Source organism: Gymnoscopelus braueri, assembly GCF_963280865.1.
Source record: "Gymnoscopelus braueri genome assembly, chromosome: 20".
NCBI classification, from domain to species: domain Eukaryota; kingdom Metazoa; phylum Chordata; class Actinopteri; order Myctophiformes; family Myctophidae; genus Gymnoscopelus; species Gymnoscopelus braueri.
This window is the reverse complement of record NC_137622.1, coordinates 45,952,344-45,979,626: the sequence shown is the minus strand read 5'-3', so window position 1 is coordinate 45,979,626 and position 27,283 is coordinate 45,952,344. Positions and strand designations below refer to the sequence as shown.

Sequence of the window (27,283 nt, the reverse complement as noted above, 5' to 3'; positions counted from 1 at the left end):
ATGTCTGGCTCAGATCTACACTCTTTCTTAAGTAATTCACAAATGTCTGGATTTCTGCACATAAATGTCAATGTTTCTAAAATCGGCACATATATAAAAGTATCCTTAACAGGTACTTGATCATAAGTGCCAGATTTTTGATTATGCCTGCTGTCAAATCTCACTCCCAATGTAATCTCTACTGGCTCTACAACTGCCCATTTTTGGGTGAAGTATTTATTTCGTTTCCAGTCTGTTTTCAGATCTGTGAATGGGTTTTCTAAGCTGTCTAAAGATTCATTTATCACAGATATGTTGGGGTCAGGTAAAGCAGAAATAATAGTCTGCTTTGCTTGTGAGCGAAGCTCACTTGTTAGTTCCTCCAAATCTCCTACAATTGAGGTTACCAAACTGTTGGAAATACAACTACCCTGTAATTTGGCCACAATGGATGCACACATTTCTTTGGTTGGATCCTTAGTAGGTCCTGAATCATTGCTCTCAAAAGAAGCACTGGAAGAGCTACATTGATGTGGGGAATTAAACTCATCCCCCAAAGCATATGCCTGAGATGAAGATGCGACTGGCTCACTGGAACCCTTAGAGGAACTTGCAACTGGCTCACTGGAACCCTCAACATTATGAACGCTGTTAAGGTGTTTCCGAAAACCTGAATATGTTAGGAAGTGACGCCTACAGCCTGGCTGAGAACAAAGCAATGTGAACTTGGGTCCAGGATGGTAACTATGTTCAACTCTTATATGTGAAATCAACTCTTGACTGCTGGGATAGCCTTTCTGACACATGAAACAGCTCAGCATTGCTATTACTCAAATAATGCCAATATGGTCTGGTTCAGCAGCCTGGATCTCAGTTCCCTAACTCTGGGTGTCTCCTTCATTTTCCCCACATCAATGTTATACACTGTTGTCTGCAGGAATGTGTAGAAGCTTACAAGTGCAGCATCGTAAGACACATTAAACACAAAATGTGCTTTGAAAAGTTCATCAAATGCCCCGAGCGAGCGGTTTGCCTGGCATGGGATGAGATGCTGATCCATGACGATGTAGAAGCTGTCGATCTTGCTCTTCTGACGCCCAACAGCAAGGAGGTACGGCTGCGGATTCTTCTGGTTGCGTAGATGCTCTTCCAAACTGCAGCATGACTAGGGTTGAGATAAGAAAACTGAACATTAGACAAGAATAATGTGCAGCTGTGAAGATCTTGCCACGCTCTCTACAGTACATCACACTCTGCAAATGGACATGCTACCAACTGTGCCCAGAGAGCTAGATCCCTTGGTGGAGCGTAGTAAAGGGTGTTTCTTTCTGAGTGAGATCATGAGTGAGATCATGTTCTATTCAGTTACACAGCCACAGAGAAAACTACATAATAGAAGTGATCATTCAAACATTGCCTCACTGGCTAGTGCAAGATGGGATACCAAGACTGAATTTCATCTCTGGACTGGATGGAGTGCTACAGTGATGGTCAGGTCTACATCTATACCATTACAGGAACACTGAACTTCTTGTGAAAATTGAGTTGCCCAATACCTCACTGACGATAGAGCATAACAGGGCTGTTATAAAACAAGAATAAAACACAATGAGTAGGAATTACTGTTACATTAAAGGGCAAGACCACTTTGGTAGAGGTTTAGGTTGTGTAGTTACCTTGCCATGATGTAACTCTAAAGGTGGACAAGAAATCAAAAAGAATTGTTCCATTGTTTAGAAATTGATAATTCAAAGTCAAAAACGAACACAAACAAAGTTGATTCAGACAATATAGAACATCACCAAACCCAGTACTGTTTTTTTTTAAATAAAAATGTTAACTTCCTGTTGATTTAGCTATTTTTATTAAGAAGAAAACCCGGACTGGATCCACGGATCCGGATCCGGATCTTCAAATAGTAAAATCAACAGGAAGTTGTCATTTTTATTTAAAAAACAAACAGTACTGGGTTTGGTGATGTTCTATATTGTCAGAATCAGCTTTGTTTGTGTTTGTTTATGTGCTAAAAGAGTGCCTTTGAGTGCTGTTTCATTGTACAATGTAAGTCAATGAGGAGCGTATTTTGAATTATCAATTTCTAAACAATGGAGCAATTATTTTTGATTTCTAGTCCACCTTTGGAGTTACATCATGGCAAGGTAACTACACAACCCAAACCTCTACCAAAGTGGTCTTGCCCTTTAAGGAACATCACATCCCTGAATAATTATTTTTTTAACTCCTTAATATTATTACCTTATGAAAGACTACAAGTCTCTCAACTGCATCACAGGCACTGACTTTTGGAGACTTCGGTCCCCCAGGTGGTGGTGGAAGGAGATGCAACAGCAACAACAGGGAGGCCATTTCTGGGTCGTAGGCTGAGGACAGAGTCACAACAACAGAGAAAACAGGGAGTCATTTATAGTTGGGGGCGAGAGGTAATGCTTTTGGTTCCGTCCGTTCATCCGTCACATCGCAAGATTACGTGAAAAATACCAAACCTATTTTCATGATGGAGGGGTATCGCATGGGCCACATAAGAGCCCATGACATTTTGGAGCGGATCCGACAGGTCCACACGTGGCCAAATTAATCATATAGTGATGAAAATTAATGATGCAACTGTACCTGCAATTATTGTAAATAAGTTAAAACAAATACAACTCACTTGTTGCATCATCAGGATCACTTCCTGGGGGACTTTCTGCTGACTGCACCAAGCGACGCAACAGTGGTGTTGAAGTGAGCTGCGAGGCCTCTTTTATGATATTTGCCTTGAAGATCAGATCCCATTTCTGAAGCAGCTGGGAGGAGGTGTCATCATTAAATAGGAGAGTGAAGTCTTGCTCCACCTTTAAAGGAAGACAATATTACTGAACATTACTACAACAGGAAATAATGTACTTTCAAATGTCAAGCCATTCTAAACATCTCATTCCAACTTACCAGTCCTTTTGTATCCATGAATCTTGGGAAGGCGGCAAGGACATCAACCTCTTTGCCGGGGTCATTAACAAGCTTCTGGCGGTGCTGAAAGGTCTGTCTCATCTTCTGGAAGATCTGGGAGTTGTCAGTAGTATGGTTGAGCAAAGACATGGCCTCTTTGCAAGCATCCCCATCAAGCTGCTCTTCCATAATAACAACCCTCTGAGAAGTTGGGCCTCCAGGAGAATGACCAGTAGAGCTGCTTGGTGGCAGTGCAGATCCTTGACTTCGTTTGGACTTCCTTTTGACTGTTTTCAGACGCCAAGCGATGTATCCTGTGTTGCTGGGAGCATCATAGAAGTGTTCCTGAAAATAAACAAATACATATGTTGTCATACTTAGCTCATAGGAAATCTCATAATTCAACTGTCAATGTCATGCACACAGCTTTATGTCACATCATGCAAGAAGGACATGATAGTGTCATGCAAACAATAATAATGACTATTACATAGCCTTTCTTGGAATATGGATCCTTGAGGGAAGGGAACAGCATCACTATCCCAAGAGCATACTCTTCTCTGGTTGCTTTAGTGGGGAGGTACCTGAGAGGATATATTAGATTAGTTAATCTAAATGTATGCAATGAACATGCAGTTACTTGACACAAATAAAATAACATGAAACACATACCCATGATTATCCACCATGTGAGATACCAGGATGTTAACCATTTCTCGTCTTGTGCCATCTGTTAGGGTTCCTGTTGTTTGGTACTGCTGTAGTACGCCTTCACCACCAGACTTGCCTCGCAACACAGCTTCAATCAACTAATAAAAACAAAACACATGAGAAAGCAACACATGGTGATAAATCACCTTTCCAGAGACTGAGGGTCAAAACATTTGAAGCAACACATGAGAATACAACTGATACCTGTTTAGCAGACACTGCACCAGTTGTTTCCTCAATTCTTGGTCTCTTGCTAGGGACCACATCTAGTATTATAGTTGATGCATTTGAGCTGAAGCTTGAGTCAGACAACTCAGAAGCGGAGGTGGAGCAATCAGAGAATTCTAAAGGAAAACAAAAAAAGTAGGCTAAATAATTGTAGGGTGTGTAGAGTGCTTGCTTAAATGCCTGTCTTTAGACCTCACCATCATTTGAGAAAACTGTCAGCACCACATTGCCCTGTCCAACGAGGTCACTGAATATCTCAGCATCAACATCTGTCCCTGTTGCATCCTTGTATGCAACTTCTGCATCAGGTGGCAGGCAAAATCTCTCTATGACTGGAAAAGATAGTACAGTGAGAATAAACTGAATGTGCTTTTCAACGCAGCACTGTTTGTCTCACAGCAAATTACTTCACATTAAATGCATTCATTCACCACTGTATAATAATTAAATAAACCTAGAACATGTTCCCTTACCAAACCCATCCCCACTAGGAGTTCAAATTTGATGTGCCATGATATATGCTTAATGTTACCTTTTTCATGGAACTGCATAAAGTCAAACCGTCCATCAACTTCATCCAACTTCACATACTTCTGCAGTTGTTTGTACTTCACCTGGACCAGCATTTTTACTCAGAACTGCAAAAAGATAACAAAATAAATTAACACAAATAACTACAAATGAAGCTTAGTTACTATATGCAGTAGTTATAGTAGGCTACAAACAAAACAAAGCTTTGTTTTCATCCTTGGGAATTACAAAATTGTCATAAAGTTGGAGACTTTTTCCCACGGTTATTTTGTTAGAAAACAATGCTAGACAAGCTCCCTTATCTTAAAGTAGCAACAACATCCTACTGTACCTTCATTGACACCACACTAACAGGATCGGTCATAATCTAATTTTAATGTTCTGTGATTCTTCTACACATAGAAGTAATGCAGCCATCCTCTTTAAATCATGCCTCCATCAGAGCTTTTGCAACAGGTGGTGGTTGCTGATTAATTAATGGCAAGTAGGCTACACACAGAGCACAATGAATTAGAATGCTATGGCGGTGAATAAGAATAATGTTCACTGTTTGTAGCCTTTACAGAATAAACTTGTGAGCATTTGGCTTAGTCTATTTTCAGTGCAAATGGCCATGCAAGACCACAGACTGCATGGTTTATGTAACCTGTTCACCATTACTAGTCTTGACAAACATTTTGTAAAGCATAATAGGCCTACATCTCCCCTAATTGGGACCGTACCTATGTTCCCCAGGTTCTATGTTCCCCAGGTTCTATGTTCCCCTCCCCCCCAAAAAAGGTTCTATGTTCCCCGGGTTCTATGTTCCCCGCTCAACCAAAAAAGGGTTCTATGTTCCCCACTCATCCAAAAAAAGGTTCTATGTTCCCCACTCGACCAAAAAAGGTTCTAAAAAAGGTTCTATGTTCCCCACTCAACCAAAAAAAGGTTCTATGTTCCCCACTCACCCAAAAATGCAGGAAATGGTGAGACATTTAAAAAGGTTTAAATACATGTATTTATACCCATTAGTTATTTGTAATTTTTCAGTTTTTAAAGTGTCAAAATATCATGTTTTGAAAACTTCTTTGACATGACTCAAAATCTATTTAGGGGTGTCACGATACATTAATTTAACGGTACATATGATACGATACACGATATTGGGCTCACGATATTGATACGATATTATTATCATTTTTACTATCATCAACATTGGCCATCATCTTCAGTTTCAAAGTGCTTAATTGATAAAGCATATAAAAAAGGTTACAAAGTTTTTTACACACAAAAATAAATACAACAAGAAAAAGTTCTCCTCGGAGCACAGGTCTACGCCAGGTCAGGTACGTTATTGTGGCCTCCTGGTGGCGGTATAATAGGCCAATGTGAAAAGGGTGCCATTTCTTCCTAGGCCTTGAATCACGGCAATCGGACACTGCATTTATGATTTGTGGCATTTTGTTCCAAAAATGTGTTTTGCTAAATTAGACCTGCTGGTGGCGCTATAACAGGCCAATGTGAAATGGGTGGCATTTCTTCCTCGGCGTAGTGGGAATGTGCGTGTGAAATTTCACGGAAATTGCAAGCTGCGTTCATGATTCGAGGCATTTTGTTCAAAACGGACCAATCCTGCAAACTTTGGAAGCCAACCTTAGCCAATCAGGATGGAATATGGGAAATCGGACAGATCCGGGTTGATCACATGACTATAGAGATACTGTGTAACGATTTGCATGACGTTTGGATAAAATCTGTAGGAGTAATGTCAAAAAATGGGTTTTGCACAAATCGGCCTCCTGGTGGCGCTATAACAGGCTCATGTGAAAAGTTTGGGGCAGAGGTTCTGAATTGGTATCGAGGGAGTGTGTGTGCACAGTTTCGCAGCGAGCGGGCCAATGGTGCCGGAGATTAGCTGGTAACACACGGACAGGACACACACACGGACGAACGGACGGACGGACGGACGGACGGACAGGGGGTAAAACATACTCTCTCGCCATGCCTTTCGGCCTGGTGGAGACAATTATGCAAGGACAACCCATTTTCACCCATTTTCAACATATCTTCATATAATTGGTCCTCACCAATGCTTATTATGGTACAATTTTTGTCTAATCAGTCTGTTTCAGAGGAGGGCTGTGGACAGTTCAGAAAACCACCTACCAGTGACATCAATAGGGAATCCATGCTAATAGAAACTGCAGGCTTTCTATTCATGGAAAGTTAGCATGCTATAATGAAAGGCATTGTTCTCACGTTAATAAAAAAAAATATATATATGTTTAAACAAAATCTTGTTAAAAAAAAAAACCTGACGATGATGTCACTGGTAGGTGGTTTTCTGAAGTGTCCACAGCCGTCCTCTATATCACCAAGATGGCCGCCAGGGGAAAGGGGCGGGCAAGTTTCTGATAGTAATTTCTCCCCATTATGTTCAGTTATGTGTGTTCAGAGATGTTATTAATAATTGGAAATTAAAAATGTATTTTTCCTGCATTTTTGGGTGAGCGGGGAACATAGAACCTTTTTTTTGTTAATGGGGAACATAGAACCTTTTTTGGGGTAAACGGGGAACATAGAACCCAGGGAACATAGAACCTTTTTTGGTAAGTGGGGAACATAGAACCTTTTTTGCGGGGAACATAGAACCTGGGGAACATAGAACCTGGGGAACATAGGTACGGTCCCGATGTGGTTAGAAGAACACACATTGAAGAACATCCACCATCCACCGTCAGTTGTGCTCATCAATTCAAAATGAATTGCAGGTGCGGGCGGGAGGAGCTTAACTCTGCAGAGTTGGGTTAACACTGATGTGAACGCCATTTAAATCAGAAAGTGTTAAAATTACACTTTGGGAGTGAAAATCAACTCTAGGCGGAGTTGGGTAACACTGATTTTAATCAACTATTTAAAACAACTCCAAACACTTAACCATTACATCAGAAAGTGTTAAGATTACACTTCTGGGAGTGGAATTAACTCCGGGCTGAGTTGGGTAACACTGAAGTGATCAACTCTTTCAAATAACTCCAACATTGAACCCAAATTAAATATGAAGGTGTTAAAATGACACTTTGGGAGTTGAAATCAACTCTGCAATGTTTAACCCTGAAATTTCAACTCTTGAATTTTTGCTGTGTAGAGAGATAGGCCATTATATTGAAAGGGGAGGGATCAGCATGATACTTTTCAATTAAGAGATAGGCGAAAATATAATTTTCCTCAAAACATGACTTAGGCCATTAGTTTAAGAAGGTGACGATATGTATGTTTGCTATTTAAATATCATGTCCACAATGTACAGTAGTGTCACACTTCATCTATATGAAGATAACAATATAATGGAATGCGTATGATCACCACTTAACACCACAGTATCCACAAGGGTTGGGTTGCTATAGCAACTACAGAAGAACAAGTAGTAACCATGCATGATGTGAAGAGACAACACAAGTTCTGTTCTGTTTCAGGGTGTAAAAAGTAATATGGTTGTAAAACATTGCTTCTATTAATTATGTACAATGGTAATACAGACTATTCAAATGGACAATATTGCATAGGCTCACAAGTCAGTCTCTAAACATCAGCACAAATCTGCGTTGTTAGGCAAGGGTTCTGTTGTGAGAGACGTCAGACCAGAGTTAGATCAGTGAAAGAGAGAGAGAGAGAGAGAGAGAGAGAGAGAGAGAGAGAGAGAGAGAGACAGAAAGACAGAGAGAGAGAGACAGACAGACAGACAGACAGACAGACAGACAGACAGACAGACAGACAGACAGACAGACAGACAGACAGACAGACAGACAGACAGCATGTGCCCATAATGCAATGCGTTGAAGTTGTCTCACCTTCTGGTTGAGCAGGTCCACAACAGATGAGGAGATACACCACTGTAGAGAGAGAGAGAGAGAGAGAGAGAGAGAGAGAGAGAGAGAGAGAGAGAGAGAGAGAGAGGAGGTGGACAGAGAGAAAATAACAAGGGATGAGAGAAAAAAAGTTAAGAGCTTTATGTGGTGGAAGGGTAACTAGAACAGTGGGCACCTGGTATTCGCAGGGGTGGAAATCTGGCTTGAGGCGGGGGGGGGGGGGGGGGGGGGGGGGTCGCCGAAATCGCAAAAGTTTGAGCTTTTTTTTTCTTCTTCTAATCTAGCAAATTTTACACTGTGTTACGTTAATTCTTCGTTATTAATTACTTACGATGCATAAGTTGGTTTAGGTTCTATTAAATAAGTATTATTAATATTTGAATATTGTTATTAATTTATTCTAAAATGGACATGGGGGGGTCCAATCTGAAGCTAGGGGGAGACAAATGCCCCCGGGATTTCCGCCCCTGTTTCTGGGCAATCTGCATTTCTCAGAACACTGAGCACCTTTCATGACTCCTAACCATATGGGCCTGAACCGCTGTCCTAGCGGTCCGGGCAGCTAGGCTCCATTGCAGCCTGACAGCGTGTCGCGGATTTGAGTCCCAATCCCGAAGACTTTTGCTGTATGTCACTCTCTCTCCCTATTTAATGTCTGTATACTGTATACCAGGGTTACGCAACATTTTTGACATGAAGTGCCATTTTTTATTTCTTGATAGTCAGTGTGCCGTATCAACATTACATTTAATTATGACACCACATCAAATTAAATACTTCCTACTGATTTAGATTGTCCATATTCATAACAACCTTTTTTTCTTCTTTTGTAATATTTTCTCTCTCTCTCTCTCTCTCTCTCTCTCTCTCTCTCTCTCTCTCTCTCTCTCTCTCTCTATATATATATATATATATATATATATATATATATATATGGTACCGTCCCCTATATGTTTATATGTTTTTCTTCTCTCTCACACTTATGCCAGTGTGCCAGTGATCACCCTCCCCTGTGCCAATGTTGGCACCCGTGCCTAAGGTTGCCTACCCCTGCTGTATACTGTACATATACTGTACCCTGTATGAATGAATGAACCATTGTAAAGCGCTTTGAGTAAGTTTGAGTACTTAGAAAAGCGCCATATAAATGCAATTCATTATTATTATTATTATATACTATCAATAAAAGCAGAAAAAGACAAAAACATGAATTGTTTTAAAAAAGAGAAAAAGACTACTATCCAGGCAGAGAATCTCAACAGAAATTGTTAAACTGGCAGATTTAAGGTTAGGGAAGAATAGGGAAAGAATAAATCTGCTTTGTAAAATGGTCAGAAGTTATGACTATTTGGTCAATGAGCTAAGAAAAGCAAATTGGTGAGTCACAATATTTACACAATTTTAATCTGCATAGTAGGAATGACATGATTTCCAAGAGTCCTGTAAATTGCAGTAAGGTTGTTCTTTTAATGTCTTTGAATTCAAATGTCCATTGTGGGCTTGTTTGTTTATTTGCTTCAACAATGGGAGTTCATTGAGCCTACAGTATGTTATGTATGATGATCACATTATTTGGTGTCATGTTGTAGTAGCCACTCTATTTTAAGGATGCATAATAACATAAGCTTTAATGTTTAAGACTTAAAGTACAAAGTATTCTCGGGCCCAGTCGGTTTTGGTGCCCAGAAATACCAGGTGCCCACTGTTCCGAGGTTGCCGGATTTGCGAGTTTCCCAGAAGGTTTAGGTGCCTGGTTCTAAACCTGGACCCGTATTTGGTGAAAGTGGATTAAAGTTTTACCAGTTTTTTTAACACAAATAATTTAGTAAATTATTGTCCACTAAAGAAAACATCTGTCTGGGGTGCTAGCGAGACGTGGCCAACCAGAGCCACCTTACCGGCAGACAGAGACTGAGGGTGTGTACTGTGTACTGATGGTGAGTTAAAGGGAGCTGTCAGTCCATGAGCCAGACAAGATTTCATTATTGAAAGAGTGGGCAAAACCATACCTATATTAAATTGTTTACAGGGTCAATAAAGTAAATAAATATATGATAACCTTTCCAAAGGAGCAGCTTTATCATAGTTATCACACATTTTGTTATTTTCCCCATACGTACATGACAGGTGAAAAAATTACAAAATTACTTACATGAAGACAATGATTTATCGTATAACAAGTTTTCTGAAATTGTATATTTAAATATGCAAATTATGCATTAGAAAAGTATGCCCGAATTTGCATAACTTTCCAGAATCAACATTGGAACATTGGACAAAACCAGAGTCAACATTCTTATTTCATTTTGTTAAGATGTTGGCATCAAAGGTTTTTAACGAGGAAATATTCAATATCTGGCTCAATTTTGGGGCTCTGGCTCATGGACTAAATGCCTAATTTGCATATTTAAATATACAATTTCAGAAAACTTGTAATACGATAAATCATTGTCTTCATGTAAGTAATCAACTGGGGAAGTTTCATTATGATAACTATTTTTTAAATGTTGAAACTGTTTCACCTGTCATGTACGTATGGGGAAAATAACAAAATGTGTGATAAATATGAAAAAGCTGCTCCTGTGGAAAGGTTATCTTATATTTATTTACTTATATTGACCCTATAAACAATTTAATATAGGTATGGTTTTGCCCACTCTTTCGATAATCATTGCTCAATTTTGGGGCTCTGGCTCATGGACTATATACGTTAATTTGGTCGCCACAAGCCTTATCCCTGTCATAAATTAATTGTTTGAATTTGCTCTGTCTCGGTTGTCTGCACTTCAGTCCTACTCTAATGACAAACTTTAACAGTCCAAGTCAAATACATAAAATATGTATTTTATATGAACCTCTAAAGTAAACTAAGACACCCTAGCCACGTTACAACCTACATTCATAAATACATTGAAACCAGATATGCTCAGTCATCATATACAGTAGACCTGATCTTATCTTAACTAATCCAGGGTTATCCAAATTAGTTAATCAATTCAGCCCTCCATTTGGCTCATACCAATAGTTCATTTAATTTAAGTTCACTTCTTTTCATTTGAATTTGTGGTTAATTTCAACCATCTTTCATTTAGCTAATTACATGAATCATAGTTCAGTATTAAACTGACTGTCCTGCTGCCCACAGGTGATCTAGAGCTGCATACAGTCCATCCACAGACAACAAATCATTCACATACGTTTGATCCCATGAAAGTGAGTATTTCTAATCCAACAGAATGTTCTGCCTTGCTGGTAGCTACTGTAGCCAAACAAACACAGCACTTAGTCTGACCTGGCGTGTAACAGAGCCTGGCTTTTAACACTTGTATTATTTTAGTTCGTTATTTTGTGCCTTATGAGAACTTTTTTATGCATTGTTTTTTATTACTGTTTATAAGCCTCTGTACAGTTTTTTTTTATTATTAGTTAAATCTTGGTACTTAATAGTAGATAAATATAAAACTTTAATATAATCCCAAAAATATTATTGTCTTTTGTTTGATGTATAATATAAGGTAAAAGCGAAGGGGTTGTAGTCTACGGCATTATAAGCTACACATGCTTTAACCTACACCTTTTCGTTCCAGCTGTTGTTTTTGTGCAGTTTGTTGTGACTAACTCTGTGCATGGCTTGAGATCAAATAAAACCATTCATTCATACTTTCCCTCCCTGATCACACAAACCTGTGTTGCTTAACTAGTGAGGAGTGGACTTTACCTCTTGAAAGAAGGTGGCATGGTCAGCTATATTAAATCTTTAGGTTAATTTATTCTACAGCACTTATAGTTGTGACGGAGCAGCCTTGCCGGTTAGCGAGTTAACTATTTATTAGTGGAATAGATTTTTGTATTTGATTTATTTAATTGCTTTCAGCCGACATACAGATCAAAAGTTAAAAAATACAATGGAGGATAATATACACAGAAAAGTTATCGACTTATTTCCACTGTGGTCCCCTGACCATAAATAACACAGTAAAAAAAACATAATTTGCATCAGATAAAAAAATAGAATACAAAATGCAATGTTCATCCTAACATTAACCTAAAATAAATAATTTAGGAGCACCAACACAAACACTGCTACCCTTTCAAGTAGCCATGAATTGACATAGCCAGAATGCCACGTTACCGGTCAGCACCCATAGAGTTATAATATATAATCTACACCCATATGTTATAATATATAATCTACACCCATATGTTATAATATATAATCTACACCCATATGTTATAATATATAATCTACACCCATATGTTATAATATATAATCTACACCCATATGTTATAATATATAATCTACATCCATATGTTATAATATATAATCTACACCCATAGTTATAAAATATCATCCACATCCATAGAGTTATAAAATATCATCTACACCCATAGAGTTATAATATATCATCCACATCCATAGAGTTATAAAATATCATCCACATCCATAGAGTTATAAAATATCATCCACATCCATAGAGTTATAAAATATCATCCACATCCATAGAGTTATAAAATATCGTCCGCTCCCGGTGGAATTGAAAAGGACCGTGCGCTGCCTTCACACACGGCCTCTTAAATCTATATGCAGATACACGCTGAGGAAGGCTTGACGCCAAAACCCGTCCGTGTATGCTGTCAGTGCCTTAATGAATTCAAAAGTACCAGAAGGACTCCGGAGTGATGGCTATTATTTTTTTATTGGGCCTCTTAAATCTCTGTCGGGAGTTGAGGAATATTTGTCCTAATGTCTTTGAAAACAAATTATAAAGATATTTACACCCAAATGTCCAGCAGCGGCCCTGTCAGGGAGCTGTAGAAGGTCAGAGAGGCTCAGTATCAACCAGAGAACGGGAGTAGTGGTAAAAAAAAAATTACTGCAGGAATCTATCCCTGTTTCTCAATGCCCCCACTGGCGGACCGTGTCACTCATACGCAGAGTTGGTGCCCGGGATCGAACCCATGACCAATTGACCTGGTGGACGAATGGCGAGAGCTCTACTGAACTACCCGACTGAGCTACTAAATAACCAACTAACCTGCCACCAGGCTAAAAACAAACCTATAGAACGATTAAAAAAAAATCCAAAGATTTTCAGACAGAACAATTATACTTTTTTGAATAAATGTAAAAGAAAATAATAATTATAAAATTCAAAAACAAATACAGTAGCTGAACATTGCCGACTTGCAAGAAAGAATTTCATGAAGCAACGTTGTAAGGAAGTCCACACTTTCTAAATGTTGCTTCATTTAACACGCTTAAAAGAAAACTGGATAAATGGACAATTTGTGGCAGCAATTCGGCAGATATGCAACACCAACACATGCACCCATGCACAAATAGGGATTTCTGCCTCGTAACTATAAATGTACATGAAAATTAGTGCAAAGCAGAGTATTTAGTGAAAAGACAAGTTTATGCCTTGATTAAATACAGTTTAATGGTTAAAGTCAAGTAAAGTAAGTACTCACATGATATTATATAGGTTGGTGCAAATGTCATCTTGACAAACTGACAGAATGAAAGTGACTGAATGACTGAATGCAGAGCTGTGTGGTTTCATATACCCTCTGCTGCTTGTAGGATGAAGGGTCTATTTCCTTTGTGGTAAGATGCTCTGACACACACACACACACACACACACACACACACACACACACACACACACACACACACACACACACACACACACACACACACACACACACACACACACACACACAGAGAGAGAGAGAGAGAGAGAAAGAGAGATAGAGAAAGAGAGAGAGAGCGAGAGAGCACCCCAAGTGGACAGACATTCATGCAGGATAAACCTTAAGGGGTAACCATTGATCTATAACACACACCCTAAACCCTTCTTGATATAATGTATGTTTTGAACACAGGTGCAAGCTGGCAGCAAGCAGGTGGGCAGTATGGAGGCAGTATGGAGGCAGTCAACGGAGGCAGCAAGCAGGTGGGCAGTGGAGTCAACGTGCACATAGCAGGCAGAGCAGGTGAGTTATGATTCTATCATGGCAGAGGGAAAGGTAATGATTTGCAGCCATGGAACACAGAATAATACGATGAAAAGGTAAGCGGAGAACATGAAAGTAACCCCAGGGATACACTGAGCACATGCATAGGCCTATATTCAAACATATCTGTCAAAAACACAAAACAGCCAGATACTGTAGCTTATTTTCATACGCTTGCTTATGCTTATGGAAGCGAGTTACTATCAGAGGCTGTACAACGATGAGTGGAAGGAGAAGCATCCTGACAGGTGAAGGAGCTCTGTACCTGTGCTCAAATGAGCATGACAGCACACAATCAAAATATAAACATCTGTTGTGTTCATCAGACGTCTTGCAGAGCATGTCGGCTTATTATAAGCGACTTTGGGCTTTTTCTGTAAAGTTGATTGTAAAATTGGTAGTTGCGGGTTGCGTTTTTCTTTTGGCTTATTTATAAAGTGTACTTTCTTATTTAGGCTTGCTTCCAGAAAAAAAAAAAATCATGAAAATGTTTTGTGCCAGGGGACAGTTGTGTCGTTAGAATGTTTAAAAAAAGATTCCACATTTTATTGCAGAGTTTTTTTTAAATAGCCTATGTACAAGCTTACGTGAGATTGTAGATCGGCTATTTTCAAGTAGCCGATGCTACTAAGCCACTTCTTTTGGGCTTGTTTTCATAGACCTGGTTGCTTATTTCACTCGCAAAATCTGGCAACACTGGTCACAACTCAGGTCCCGTTAACTTACTCAATGATTAATGAATGAACAATAATAATAATAATAATACTTTGCTAGTAATATTAATAATATATAAATAATCAGTACTCAAGATGACTCTGTATTTAATTTTTTCGGTTACACAACTAACCAACAAAGCTTTGTTCTTTTCAGGTAAACCAGCCTATGAAATGAATGATTGTGACTCTGACTGGGCACCGGCTTCGAACGCTATCAATGCATTGAATGGGAGATTATCACGTTTTATCAGACCATTGAATGGGCGAGTAGGCGACGAGTAGGCGATATACGGACCTACCCGCGATTTGTCAGACCATTCATTGGGCGTAATCAGGAGCTACTGACCTACTTGGAGGCGGAGCAGTCCCCACAACAACATCCGAATCAGGTGGACTGGGCACCATCATTACATCTGGGGCACAGATGTTGGCATTTTTCCAGATAACGTGCCTTTGCGTCCGCGTTCAGCTTCTCTCTGTATGGTATCTCTCTGTCACGCATTTCCCGGTCCATCTTCTGTTGTTGATACGAGCTGTTGTATAGTGATCATCCAAGATGGCCACCGAAAATAGGTCCTTCTGGGCCTGGCCACGCCTTTCGCCCGATCCCTATACAACAGACTAGCGTTGATAGAGTTAAACTATGTATTTTGTGGACAATATTGATATAAAATGTCTAATTCTGCCATCATATCCTATTTTAGTGTGCCATCTTGGCATAACTCAAGTTTGCCTACGAATCCTATGATTTTATCAAGTTCAAGGTGGTACGAAACTAATCCTAGTATTAGTTCTCTCCTTTCCTCTAGAGACGGCATGTGTTTTGAGTTGTACAGAGCGCAGGCCCTCTGAGGTCACTGATTATCTCTGGAGGAATACAATAACAGCTCATTGGAGTTAACTTGACCATCTATGACAAAGCAACAACACCTTCAGCGACGCCGGTCAGAGCCGAGGTCAACGTGTTGTTTGAGACATTTGGACGCTGTTTGTCCAAGATAAACTGTCACACCATCCGCTTGCCATCTTCTCTCTCAACTTACGGACGAGGCTCCTCATGGCCAGAGGTCATCGTCAGAGCTGATAACAACTTCATTTGTGTATAACTATTGTGATCATTGACTGTTTAGTCAGAGAGATATTTTTGCTGTACGGTGCCTCATGTATTGATTCTTTCTCTTAATGTCAACCTTTTCATTTGAGAACCGGCCTGTGTCTGTCTTTGATTTCGTCTCATTTTTTTTACACTGGGTTTTCAGCTGTTTAACTACAAATAGTTTTAATTAACATAGAGCATGATTCACGACCCTTATCAGCTCCCTTATCATATCTCTATCAAGCGTATTTTCACAACAGTTGACAGGGAACGGTTGCACAAGACCGCCGGCGCCGTCTCCATCATTTCTCTGTGGTTTCCCCAAATCCCCAGTGCGGTCCCAAATCACGCAGCAGGGGGTGCACGGCCAGGAGATGGTCTTTCATTTGGCAGAATGGTACATAATTACATGACTGTTGTAAGCATTACAGATAATATCTGTAACACACACACGCACGCACGCACGCACGCGCACACGCGCGCACGCACGCACGCACGCACGCACGCACACACACACACACACACACACACACACACACACACACACACACACACACACACACACACACACACACACACACACACACACGTTTAGTGCTACTATGCTAATTTATACATGATATATTTAGTTTGTTAAAGGCTACAATCAATACAGAACACAATACAACAGCAGCAAAGACTGAATAGTTTTCACCTTGTTGGTGCAGCAGTGCCTGTAACGGACCCGTAGTGGTGTTTTTCCAGACTTTCATTTTTGAAGGTTTCCTGCCCAATTGTCAGGTTCTTTGAGATTTATTTTGAAGGGCTTCCTGCCTACAGGAACTCGTCAGCCTCAGACTGTGCACTGATTAATGTAATGAAGTTCACCTGGTGCTGATGCTCAGTATGGGGCTGAAGTTGCCTGCCTTGCAGAAAACCTTAAAATGGACTCTGTGGCAGAAGAGCAGGAAGGACTGCACAGAAAATGTTGTTTGTCTGATATGGACCTGGAAGGATGGTCAAGGAAGGAAGGACGAACAAACGGACAAATATGAAGGACATTGTTGTGAGTTTACTTTATCATTTAGACTGACGATCTACAATGCAGGGTTTGGTTGAAATATGGTTTTGATGGTTTTTGTATTTGCAGTTGGAACTGATGGACATCCCACAGTCAAGCGAAACTAGCACCTAGCTGGAAGGTGACTGTCATTTTTATTGTTTGTCAAACTTGTATTCACGGTGGTTTTGTGATCTTATTATTGGACTTAGTATTTTATTGTCTGAGGTTTATTTTCATGTATTTTTCTAATGTGTTGGCTATTGTATAAGTGATGTAGCCATGGGAAATGCAAATGTATTATGGTGCTATTTGATGTATTGATTTATGTTGTGTATTTTATGCTTCCCTTATAGTTTCTACGTTGAGTACCGAAATAAAATTATTAAAACTCATCAGTCAAGTCTCCACCCTCTTACTGTCCAGCTGGGTCGCTACAGTGCCACTGGTGAGACACGGTGATGATGGGACTGTTTACATCCTTCCGTAGATATATAGCAAACTTGCAATCGGTACTGGTCCAACCGTGTACTGGTTCAACAAGAGGCAGACTTCACGTGGTCCAAGAAAGGACAAAGGCTTCATGTCATGTTTTGTGATCCAAAGGTAGACTTACAAAAATGCAAACAAAGTCAGAACGGAACATCATGAAGTCTTCAGCATCAGTGTTGCCAGAGTTTCGATTTTACTAGATAAATAAGTAACTGGGTTTATGAAAACAAGCCCAAAAGAAGAAACTACAGGCCAAGAGCAATTTAAACATCCTAGACATGGGCTATTTGAAAATAGCAGATCTACAAGCTTGCAACACGTCGCAATGTGACTCATTGTGAGCTTGTAGATCTGCTATTTTCAAATAAATCTTGAGGGAAAATATTTATTTTTTTAACAACACAAATCTGGTACAGGGGTCCCTGGCAGAAATTGTAATTTCAGATGAGGGTCCGTGGACAAGTACACATGTATGTATTTAAAAACAAGCCCAAAACACCATAACCCGCAACTATACCAATATTTATAAAGTACCAGAGTCGCTTATAATAACCAGACATGGCAACACTGGTCAGTGTGCTGCATGTTTATTATTGAACTGGGAGGGGAAAGTTACAATGTAGACCACACCCCCAAGCAGCCTCCCCTCCCCACAAGGAAGGGCAGTGCACTAAGCATTATGGTCATTGTAGTAATGCAGCAGTCCAGTCAAACACAGACTTCTTCTTTTTTCTAGCCATAGGGTGCAAATTTCACATTTTGCTACTGTTTACTACAAATAGACAGTATTAACATTGAGTGACTGCAGGTTCTTCCAGCGGAGAAATGTCCCTTTAAGTGCTATCCTGAATACGAGGGAGGTATGTGTCTTTTTGTGTTAGTCTGCTGAAAAGTTATATAGGCCTATCTAATACTCTCCTCCACATCCCTTTTATGTCCATTTTAATAGTTTGATTAAAATGATCTTAATTATTGGATAAATCATTATTTGTGTTGCATATTTACTTCACTTATCATTTCCCTCTATATGAATAAACACATTAAAGTTGACTGATATGAGAACCTATATGAGGAACATTACATACAGATAACATTGACCTTTGGAGGCTTCAGGAACCTACATATGATTCAATACTGACCTCTAGTGGTAGACTGTAAGTTGGTAAAGAACGTTTATGAATAATAATGCTGATGAATATTGTTTGTTTGCTCAGACAACAATACGAAATGACCAGAGGTACAAAGTCCTATTAAAAGGTGGTGTGAGTGATGTATTTTGCTGTTTGATGTTTTTTTTCAAATACAGCTACTTTTATAAATATAAATTTACTTTAATTTTGGAAATATTGGAAATCCAGGTTCCACACAGAGATTCCAGACTAATATCTAGTATCTACGCTGTGGGTGCATCCACACATACATAGCGTCGCAGTTCCCGCCCACTTCCGGGTTTTTCGTGGTGCCGGAAGAAAAAACTCAATGCATTTTTCCATTGACATTTCCAAAAATATTTATATCTATTAATTTAAGCCTCGAATCAAGCCATCATGACATGACATGAATCATGACCATAAAAGGTTTTTTTCTGTGATTTTATTTTATTTTATATTTCATTATATGATATACTATATTTAATAAATACCCTTTGTTTTGCCGTTTTCAACAAAAAAAAAATCACAGAATCAAAAGTTTTATGGTCATGATTCATGTCATGTCATGATGGCTTGATTCGAGGCTTAAATTAATAGATATAAATATTTTTGGAAATGTCAATGGAAAAATGCATTGAGTTTTTTCTTCCGGCACCACGAAAAACCCGGAAGTGGGCGGGAACTGCGACGCTCTATAGTCTCGCGTTACCAGACTGTTGCCTCCCACAATTTTCAAATGTTTCAGCATTCAGAGATTGTGGAACAGTTGTCTGGCTACGCGAGACTACACATGTACGTCAAGTTGTCGTACGGAAGTCGGAAGTCCCATCCACTCCCATTTTAAGTTAGAAACCGGAAGTTCCGTCCCAACGTCCGTCTGAAAAGCATATCGGAACAAGGGCTTGCAACCCTAGCCTCAAGTTGGCGCACATGTGTGGATGGACCCAGTGATATATATTCTGGCCATGCCAGGCTAGATCCGGTCTGGGTCTAGAGCGGATACGGAAACAGTGAGTGCATATGTGCGTGTGCAAAGGATGTGGAAAACTGTCTGTAGACCGGATCTCACTGGTCAGTTTGTAATGAAAACCTCTACTGTGTGGAAAGCCTGGTTTGTGAGGTTACAGCGTCATCTACTGGCACACAATGTAATATGTTATTCAGTCGGTATAAAAATCCACGGATGAAACCGAAAGTAAAGTTTCAGTTTATTCACGTGACAACGTTTCATCTGAACTCTGTAGGAGCAACAAGACAAGATGGCGGTTCACTCGGTCTCAGTGTTCTTTCCAGTCAGTGTTTTAACAGTAAAACCATGTATTTATTTCTACATGTTGTTGGTGTGGAACAGCTGTTACAACACATCTGTCACAGGTAATGATACATTATAAATAATACATTACTGTTACATATCGTGGGAACATTGTATGTCCAAAGTTAACGTACTTTTCATCAAATGGTAAATTGGTTCAATATTTATAAAACCCACAGACACACGGCTATTTTGCAGTTTGTGTGTGACATTAGTATGAGTCATACTATGACTAGTAGGGCATTAAATTAACTAAAACAAATAAGAAGAATAGGAGAGTTGTCTGCCTGACAGAAATTACAGTTAACTTACTGACAGGGGTGCAATGCTCACTGGACGGCCTTGCACGGCGTGCCGGAACCTATTTGACCAGGAGCAAGCGCAGGCACACGCATAGATTTAAAACTACTTTAGATACACACTTCAACAAAGTTTACAAAGGCTCCCGACTCCAGGTACGTTAACATAGGAATTAGCCCTATATGCATAACAATGGTCCATTGTGTGACCTATAGTGTAGGTGTTAAGCGACGTGCGCGTCACGTCATTAAAATGCAGCGCAAGCACTTCCCAAATGAGCATAGCAACACTGCTTACGGACAGGGAGAGGCTGTAAACGTTTTGCAACAAATACGTTAATAATGCATTACCGTTTTCTTTCCTTTTTCTTTTGCGTTTTAGTTTCCCTTACGAAATAATGAAATATCTGATTCTGAAAAAAGTATAACAAAATAAAAGCTTTTAGTGTTAGGTCAAGACTTAGACAGGGGCCAGTTTGGGATTGCAGCCTCCTGAAGGTGTTTCTTTAGGGCAGTTTTGAAAGTGAGTAGGGTTTTACACTCCTTTACTCCTTTTGGTAGGGCATTCCACATGTTTGATGAATAGCATGAGAACGAGTTCATTCCCTTTGTTGAGCCAAATCTGGGTTGAACATGATCAGTGGACCGACTCAGCGTCGGTCGGTTTATAAACTTTCTGCAGCTAGGTTTTCTCTAGCTCAAGAACTTGAAATCATCTTGAAAACGCTAAAACAGAACAAAGTACTTTCCAACGAGTGGTTACGATGGCCTACGTTACTGAAACCTTTGTGACCCATAGAAAGCTGTTACCCTAGGGGAGGAAGCTGTTTCACAGGAGATCACGAGAACACGGGTGGCCCAATTCATACTTCGTCGCACGACGGTGTGACGCACCTACAAGCTCACTGCGCGTCGCATATATAAAAATATAGCATTTTCATAAAAATCAAGCTGTGGCGGTCAAAAACAAGGTTAAATACATATAGGGGAAATACTGAATATAGTAGGCAATAGTAGTCAGTCCGATATATAATAATAACTGTGTAAGAGTCATATGAGCCATGTTGTTTCTCATTTTATGACGTCACTGCAGGGCATGGTGAAGGCCAAGGTTGCCAGGGTTACAGGGTATTTAACCCTGTCAGCTAATGTAGAGTCTCATAAGAGTCTACATTATACAGTAGGCTACTGTACAGCACTTGTTATCTAAGTGGGGTCAGGAACCCCCATGGGTCCATGAGGGGGTTCCAGAGGGTCCCCAGCAAAATGAGTTGATATAGCATCAAAAGGGTAATTTTAACCCTATATACATCGGCTGTTTGAAAATAGCAGATCTACAAGCTAACTCTAACCAACCCTAACCCTAAGCATGTTATTACAGAGAATGCCAGAAAAGGAAAACACCTTTTATTATGTTATCACAGAGAATGCCAGAAAAGGAAAACACCTTTTATTATGTTATCACAGAGAATGCCAGAAAAGGAAAACAGCAACACGGCCAAGTCAGCAGGTCTTCTTTCTTTAAGAAAATAATCTATTGGTCAGTTTGTACAAAATGATTAAAACATTTGTTAATATCTAAATGTTGTTTAATTCATATATTTCCCCATTCAAATTTGATAATTAGACAGAGATTTAACCATTCCCTGAGTATGATGAGGACATACTTATAACCACACAAACAGGGACCTCTTCTGAAAAGGAGGTAGACACCCACCCAACCTGGGTGTCTGTCTGTCTGTCTGTCTGTCTGTCTGTCTGTCTCGGACCAACCAATACATGATAATGATTAATATCTCTACACTAAAGTAATTATGTTTTATTTTAAGGAGAACATCAGGTGATTGGGTCCACTCAGCCTGTGCTGGCCATAGTGGGAGATGATGTGATCCTTCCATGTCACATTGAACCTCCTCTCGATGCAGCTGGCATGACGGTGGACTGGTCCAGAGCTGACCTGGAGCCACCATACGTGCACGTTCGCCAAGATGGACGCGATATAACCGATACGAACCCATTGTACAAGCGGAGGACATTCCTGTTTTATGAGGAGTTATCTCATGGTGACATCTCACTGAAGCTGTACAGGGTGAAGCTTTCAGACGAGGCGACGTTCCAGTGTTTTGTTCCAGCCCTGAGCAGCAGCAGTGACATCCAGCTCCTTGTTGGTAAGATTTAATAGTCAAAACATGGATGGGGAAACAGGATAACTGCCTGTTTTTTGGGAGCTTGGGGGTCCATGAAAATAAATGGTGCATTTATACAGCACCTTTATCCAAAGCGCTTTACGATAATATAATATAAGCGCCTGGCTTTGTCGGGGGTCTACATGAACACAATTGACCCATTTTCGGGGGAGGAAAGCTGGGCGGGGAGGAGGAGGGTGATATTGGTCATTGCATGTACTCCTATGGGCTGTGGGTGGAGCCTGTCAGAAGGGAGTATTGGGCAGGAGGAGTAGGACAAATGTCCTCCTGGTGGGGGCTCCTCACTGGAGTCAGTAGGATACAACAGCAGTGACAACACAGAAATGTGTGTGAGGAGGAATTTATTGGCATAATGACTAAATTGGGGAGAACAAATAATTGGCTACATACTATATATATATATATATATATATATATATATATATATATATATATATATATATATATATATATATATATATATATATATAAGATAACATTTATTGATCCCGCTTGGGAAATTCAGTTGCCAATGACAGTACAGCAGTTAAGAAATATAGATCACAGACATTCATCCCATTCACTCTCACATTCACACATGCACGTCTAATACCCTGGGTTTGAACCCGGGTCTCCCGTGTTCTAATAAATCACTTAAAGCAGTAGTAAGTTGTCCATCTCTGTTCTCTGGAGTGTGCAGTCCTTTCCTTATGGAAGGTCCATCCTTTTTTACACTTTATATGCCTGCTGCCTAGACTTGCACCTCCTATGTTTTTTTTGGGATGTGCAGGAGTCCTTTTTTGTTCTATATATATATACAGTAGATAGATAGATAGATAGATAGATAGATAGATAGATAGATAGATAGATAGATAATCATGTCTATGTGTTTTTGCAGGGTCAGGGTCTCAGCCAGTGATCTCTTCAAATGGACCAACAGACGGTGGTGTATCTTTGTCATGTGACTCTGGGTGCTGGTATCCACAACCTGAGATGTCTTGGCTGGACGGTGATGGAACCCTCCTCCCTGCTGGACCCTCAGTGACAGACACACCTTCTCCACACTGTTATGAAATCCAGAGCAACGTGACAGTGAGACAAGCAGGTCAGGTGACCTGTAGAGTTCACCTGCCACGCTTCAAACACACTGTTGAGACACACCGTTACATCCAAGGTAATTCATTTTTACATTAATCTTTAACACCTTGAGGAACGTCTATAAACACCTGCCTGGCTGTCCTGTGTTTGGGTTCTCACCACTCCATGTGACAATATCTACATTAATGCAGCACAATATTAGTATTGTTTGCCCGAAAATCCAGTCCTATATTGCGCTGATCAGAGCAATGGTCACCGAGTTATGGCCATTTGAATTGTTAGACACTGCTGTAACACTGCTGTAGCATCTTATGTGACCAGGTACAATCCGTTGGGAGTAGGGCAGGAATTTCACGGCGGCCAAAATAGTGAAAATAGCTTATCTACAAGCTATAATAAAGAAGAGGTGTTGCCATGGTTTTGCACTTTTTCTGTTCATGTATCTATGAGGTTGATAGAACTTCATTAAGCCCCCTGGTGGTGTTTTTATGGTGTTTTATGTCTTCTCTAATCTCTCAAGAACAGATTCTGCTCTGCGTTGGAATCTGTCGGGGAGGTTCGTCATAACGAGTGCGCATTCAGATCAGGAAGTAGGCCGCGCTTTACCCAATCACATGTAGTGGGCGGGATTCACATGTCCGTCGATCTTTCCCCCTCGAAACAAACCGAAACTAATTTAACAATAGCGTCCGCGGAGCAGACAAAACCACGGAAATATATTCACATTTTAACTTGCTCTTTCATCATAGAAACAAGTGGGCTTATAACCAAAACCATCCATGTTCTCTGGGAGAAGTGGTGTTAGTGTTCCGTGTAGAAATATTGTTAGTGGGAATGAAAACATAGTCGCACCAACCGGAAGTGATGCGCTGAAGGCGCATCACAAACACCGGTTTCCTTGTGCTCTGGTGTTACGTTATCGTCCGCCCAGAGCCAACAGACATAGAACAAACAGCAGAGGGCGCTGTTTTTCATTTTCAGTTGGCGATGGGTTCCCAGATTGTGTCTTCTCTGACTATTTTGAGTTTCTTCCTGGAGGCTGAAACCTTGAGGGTCAAACGTGACAATAGAAAAACAGTGCTTTAATGACACAGTAGAAATATACCCTCCCCCTCATTATCATAACACAACAGGTGTGGGCATGAGGAGGAGGAGGGACTAGGACAGGTGGGTGGTCTTGTAGGAGGAGGCGGAGGGACTGGTTCAGGTGGGAGGTGCTAAGGTGAGAACCAGGTATATTTAATTAACTGGGTAATTTGGGTAATTTATTCAACTCCAACCACTCCTCTAACCCCCCCCCCCCCCCCATTGTCACCTTTCAGTAAGCTGTCAACTCTAGAACTTGAAGAAACGTTACAACACATAATTTTCATTAACATACTACCATACTACTCAATAGCCTAGAGAGACCAGTGGTTTTCAAACTTTAGCAATTTCAAGGACCCTCCGTTTTGTAGCCTATATGCATTAGATTAGACCTACGGACCCCCATAACCTTGTAACTCTTAGAGTGTATAAATGTAACCAAATGGACCATTACGGGTCCATTTATACTTTATCCACGTGTTACATTTATACACTCTCAGAGTTGAAGACCTGTAGGGGTCCATTTGGTCCTTTTGAGAACGATGACATAGTCAGTCATGCTGATAATGTAGTATAATAACTCTGACAGTGTATACATGTAACCAAATAGACCACTAGGGGTCCATATGGTTACATTTATACACTTCCAGAGTTACAGACCTTTAAGGGTCCATTTGGTTCTTTTGAGCACTGCTGGCCTAGACTAGAAAACAAACAAACAAACAAACAAACGTCTTCAGAAGCTTTACTGTCACATCACATGTTTACAGAAGTAAAAAAGTGGGTGAAATTCGTTTTTGTGCATAGTTCTATCATATTATCATATAATCATAGATAGTTCTATCATATTGTTATTTTGCAAGGGGGAAAAGAGCTCAATCATTGAAATTGGCAAATAGAATGTAAAACATCACAATTACATTTATAATACTTTTGTCTAAAAGGTCAGTCCAAGGGGCACGGTGGCGCAGTCGGTAGAGCTGTCGCCTCACAGCTAGAAGGTCCTGGGTTCGATTCCCGCCGGGGACGCTGTGGGCGCTGGGGGCGTGTCTTCTCCTCCGCGTCATCAGCGCCCATACCCTAGGTGGGGTTGGTGAAAGGGCCTACACTGTGTGGAGTTTACATGTTCTCCCCGTGTCTCCTAGCGGGTGTTAATACCCTCACAAAAATGTAGTAATCCTGGTCACTATACTGCCTCCCCCATGACAGCCGGGGCGCCTGATGGAGGGGAAGGGAACTGGTTGGAATAACGTGTTCCTTCCACGCGCTACGTCCAACCAGGGAAACTCTCCCCTGTCAGGTGACAAGAAGGTCAGTTGGCTCTCATGCATTGAAGGAGGCATGAGCTCGGCCCTGGCCTCCCTAGGCTGGTGGGGGGAGTGTAGTGCCCAGGATCACTTAGCAAATTGGCACCGGGTGAAAAAAAAGGGTTACAAAAATCAAGGGATAAAAATTATTAAAAGGTCAGTCCAAAAAAGTCCTTGCGGACTTGTTTCCGTTGGGGTCCTTGGTATTAATTTCATAGACATATATAGTAGCAACCAGGGGTGCAATGCTCACTGGACGGCCTTGCACGCCGTGCCGGAACCTATTTGACCAGGAGCACACGCAGGCACACGCATAGATTTAAAACTACTTTAAATTCGCACCTCAACAAAGTTTTCAAAGGCTACCGACTCACACCTAGCGAATTAACACAGGAATAAGCCTAGATGCATATCAATTGTCCATTGTGTGACTTGCAGTGTAGGTGTTAAGCGACGTGCGCGTCACGTCATTGAAATAGAGTGCAAGAACATACCAAATGAGCATTGCATGCCTGGTAGCAACCAAACAGTTCAAATATCAACATAAAAATACAGAGAAGAATAACACTATGTTCAAAAAAAGAAAAAAGCATGGGGAAAAAATGTACAAAAAAATCAAAGAAAACAAGTAGTACAATACAGGTCCACAAATAACGATTTTTAGCAGCCTCTGCTGGTCATTACCGTCACTGCAGGCTGTTCGTTTATTACCCAGAATTCCATTTGTTTTCACCGGAAGACGGAAGCGTTTCAATAAGCGTTCTTTTAATTGTTTTATACTATCTGTGGATCGTTTCTCTTAGCCAGTGGAGCTTTAGTTACTGTCATGCACTAGGGTAACACATGGCAAAAAGAGGGAGTCCACACAAGGTCAACGTTTAAATTATATTTATTATTCAGAATTAAAGAATGTAATCATAATCAAAAGCAAAGCAAGTATGAGATGTGAGTAAGTCAGTAATCAGTAATGTAATGCAGTGTATGGATGTGTGGAATGTGCTGTGCGAGTGTTGTATAAGGTGTGTAAAGGAACTGAAAACAAAAGGGTTAGGCCCCACAGGCCAGGTAGCAGAGATCCTGCTTTCAGGGAGGAGAGAGAGAGAATGAGAGGTTGTGGGAGAGCTCCCTATATACTCTCCCAAACCACCTCACCCAGCTGCACCCAGTTGGTCTAACGGCCTGCCTCACTCCACCCTACTCACTCAGGCTGCCGGCTAGCCATCAGTGAAGGCAGAGG

At 40.5% G+C, this 27,283-nt stretch overlaps 3 protein-coding genes across 3 annotated transcripts in view; 1 reads left to right on the top strand and 2 right to left on the bottom strand.

The window, feature by feature from the left end:
* LOC308075752 (uncharacterized protein) overlaps positions 1 to 27,283 on the bottom strand; it is a 183,717-nt gene that overhangs the window by 47,169 nt on the left and 109,265 nt on the right. The window lies entirely within an intron of this gene.
* LOC308076389 (uncharacterized protein) lies at positions 806 to 4,493 on the bottom strand (the record flags this gene model as incomplete). The annotated part of the gene is made up of 10 exons (XM_080416624.1): positions 806 to 1,144; positions 1,256 to 1,336; positions 2,281 to 2,360; positions 2,651 to 2,834; positions 2,929 to 3,273; positions 3,419 to 3,512; positions 3,601 to 3,737; positions 3,844 to 3,983; positions 4,065 to 4,199; positions 4,400 to 4,493. 10 exons carry the CDS (start codon positions 4,491 to 4,493, stop codon positions 806 to 808), a joined length of 1,629 nt encoding a protein of 542 aa, XP_080272750.1.
* LOC308076388 (butyrophilin-like protein 10) lies at positions 14,174 to 27,264 on the top strand (the record flags this gene model as incomplete). The annotated part of the gene is made up of 6 exons (XM_080416623.1): positions 14,174 to 14,243; positions 17,472 to 17,563; positions 20,003 to 20,132; positions 22,199 to 22,537; positions 23,454 to 23,729; positions 27,203 to 27,264. 6 exons carry the CDS (start codon positions 14,174 to 14,176, stop codon positions 27,262 to 27,264), a joined length of 969 nt encoding a protein of 322 aa, XP_080272749.1.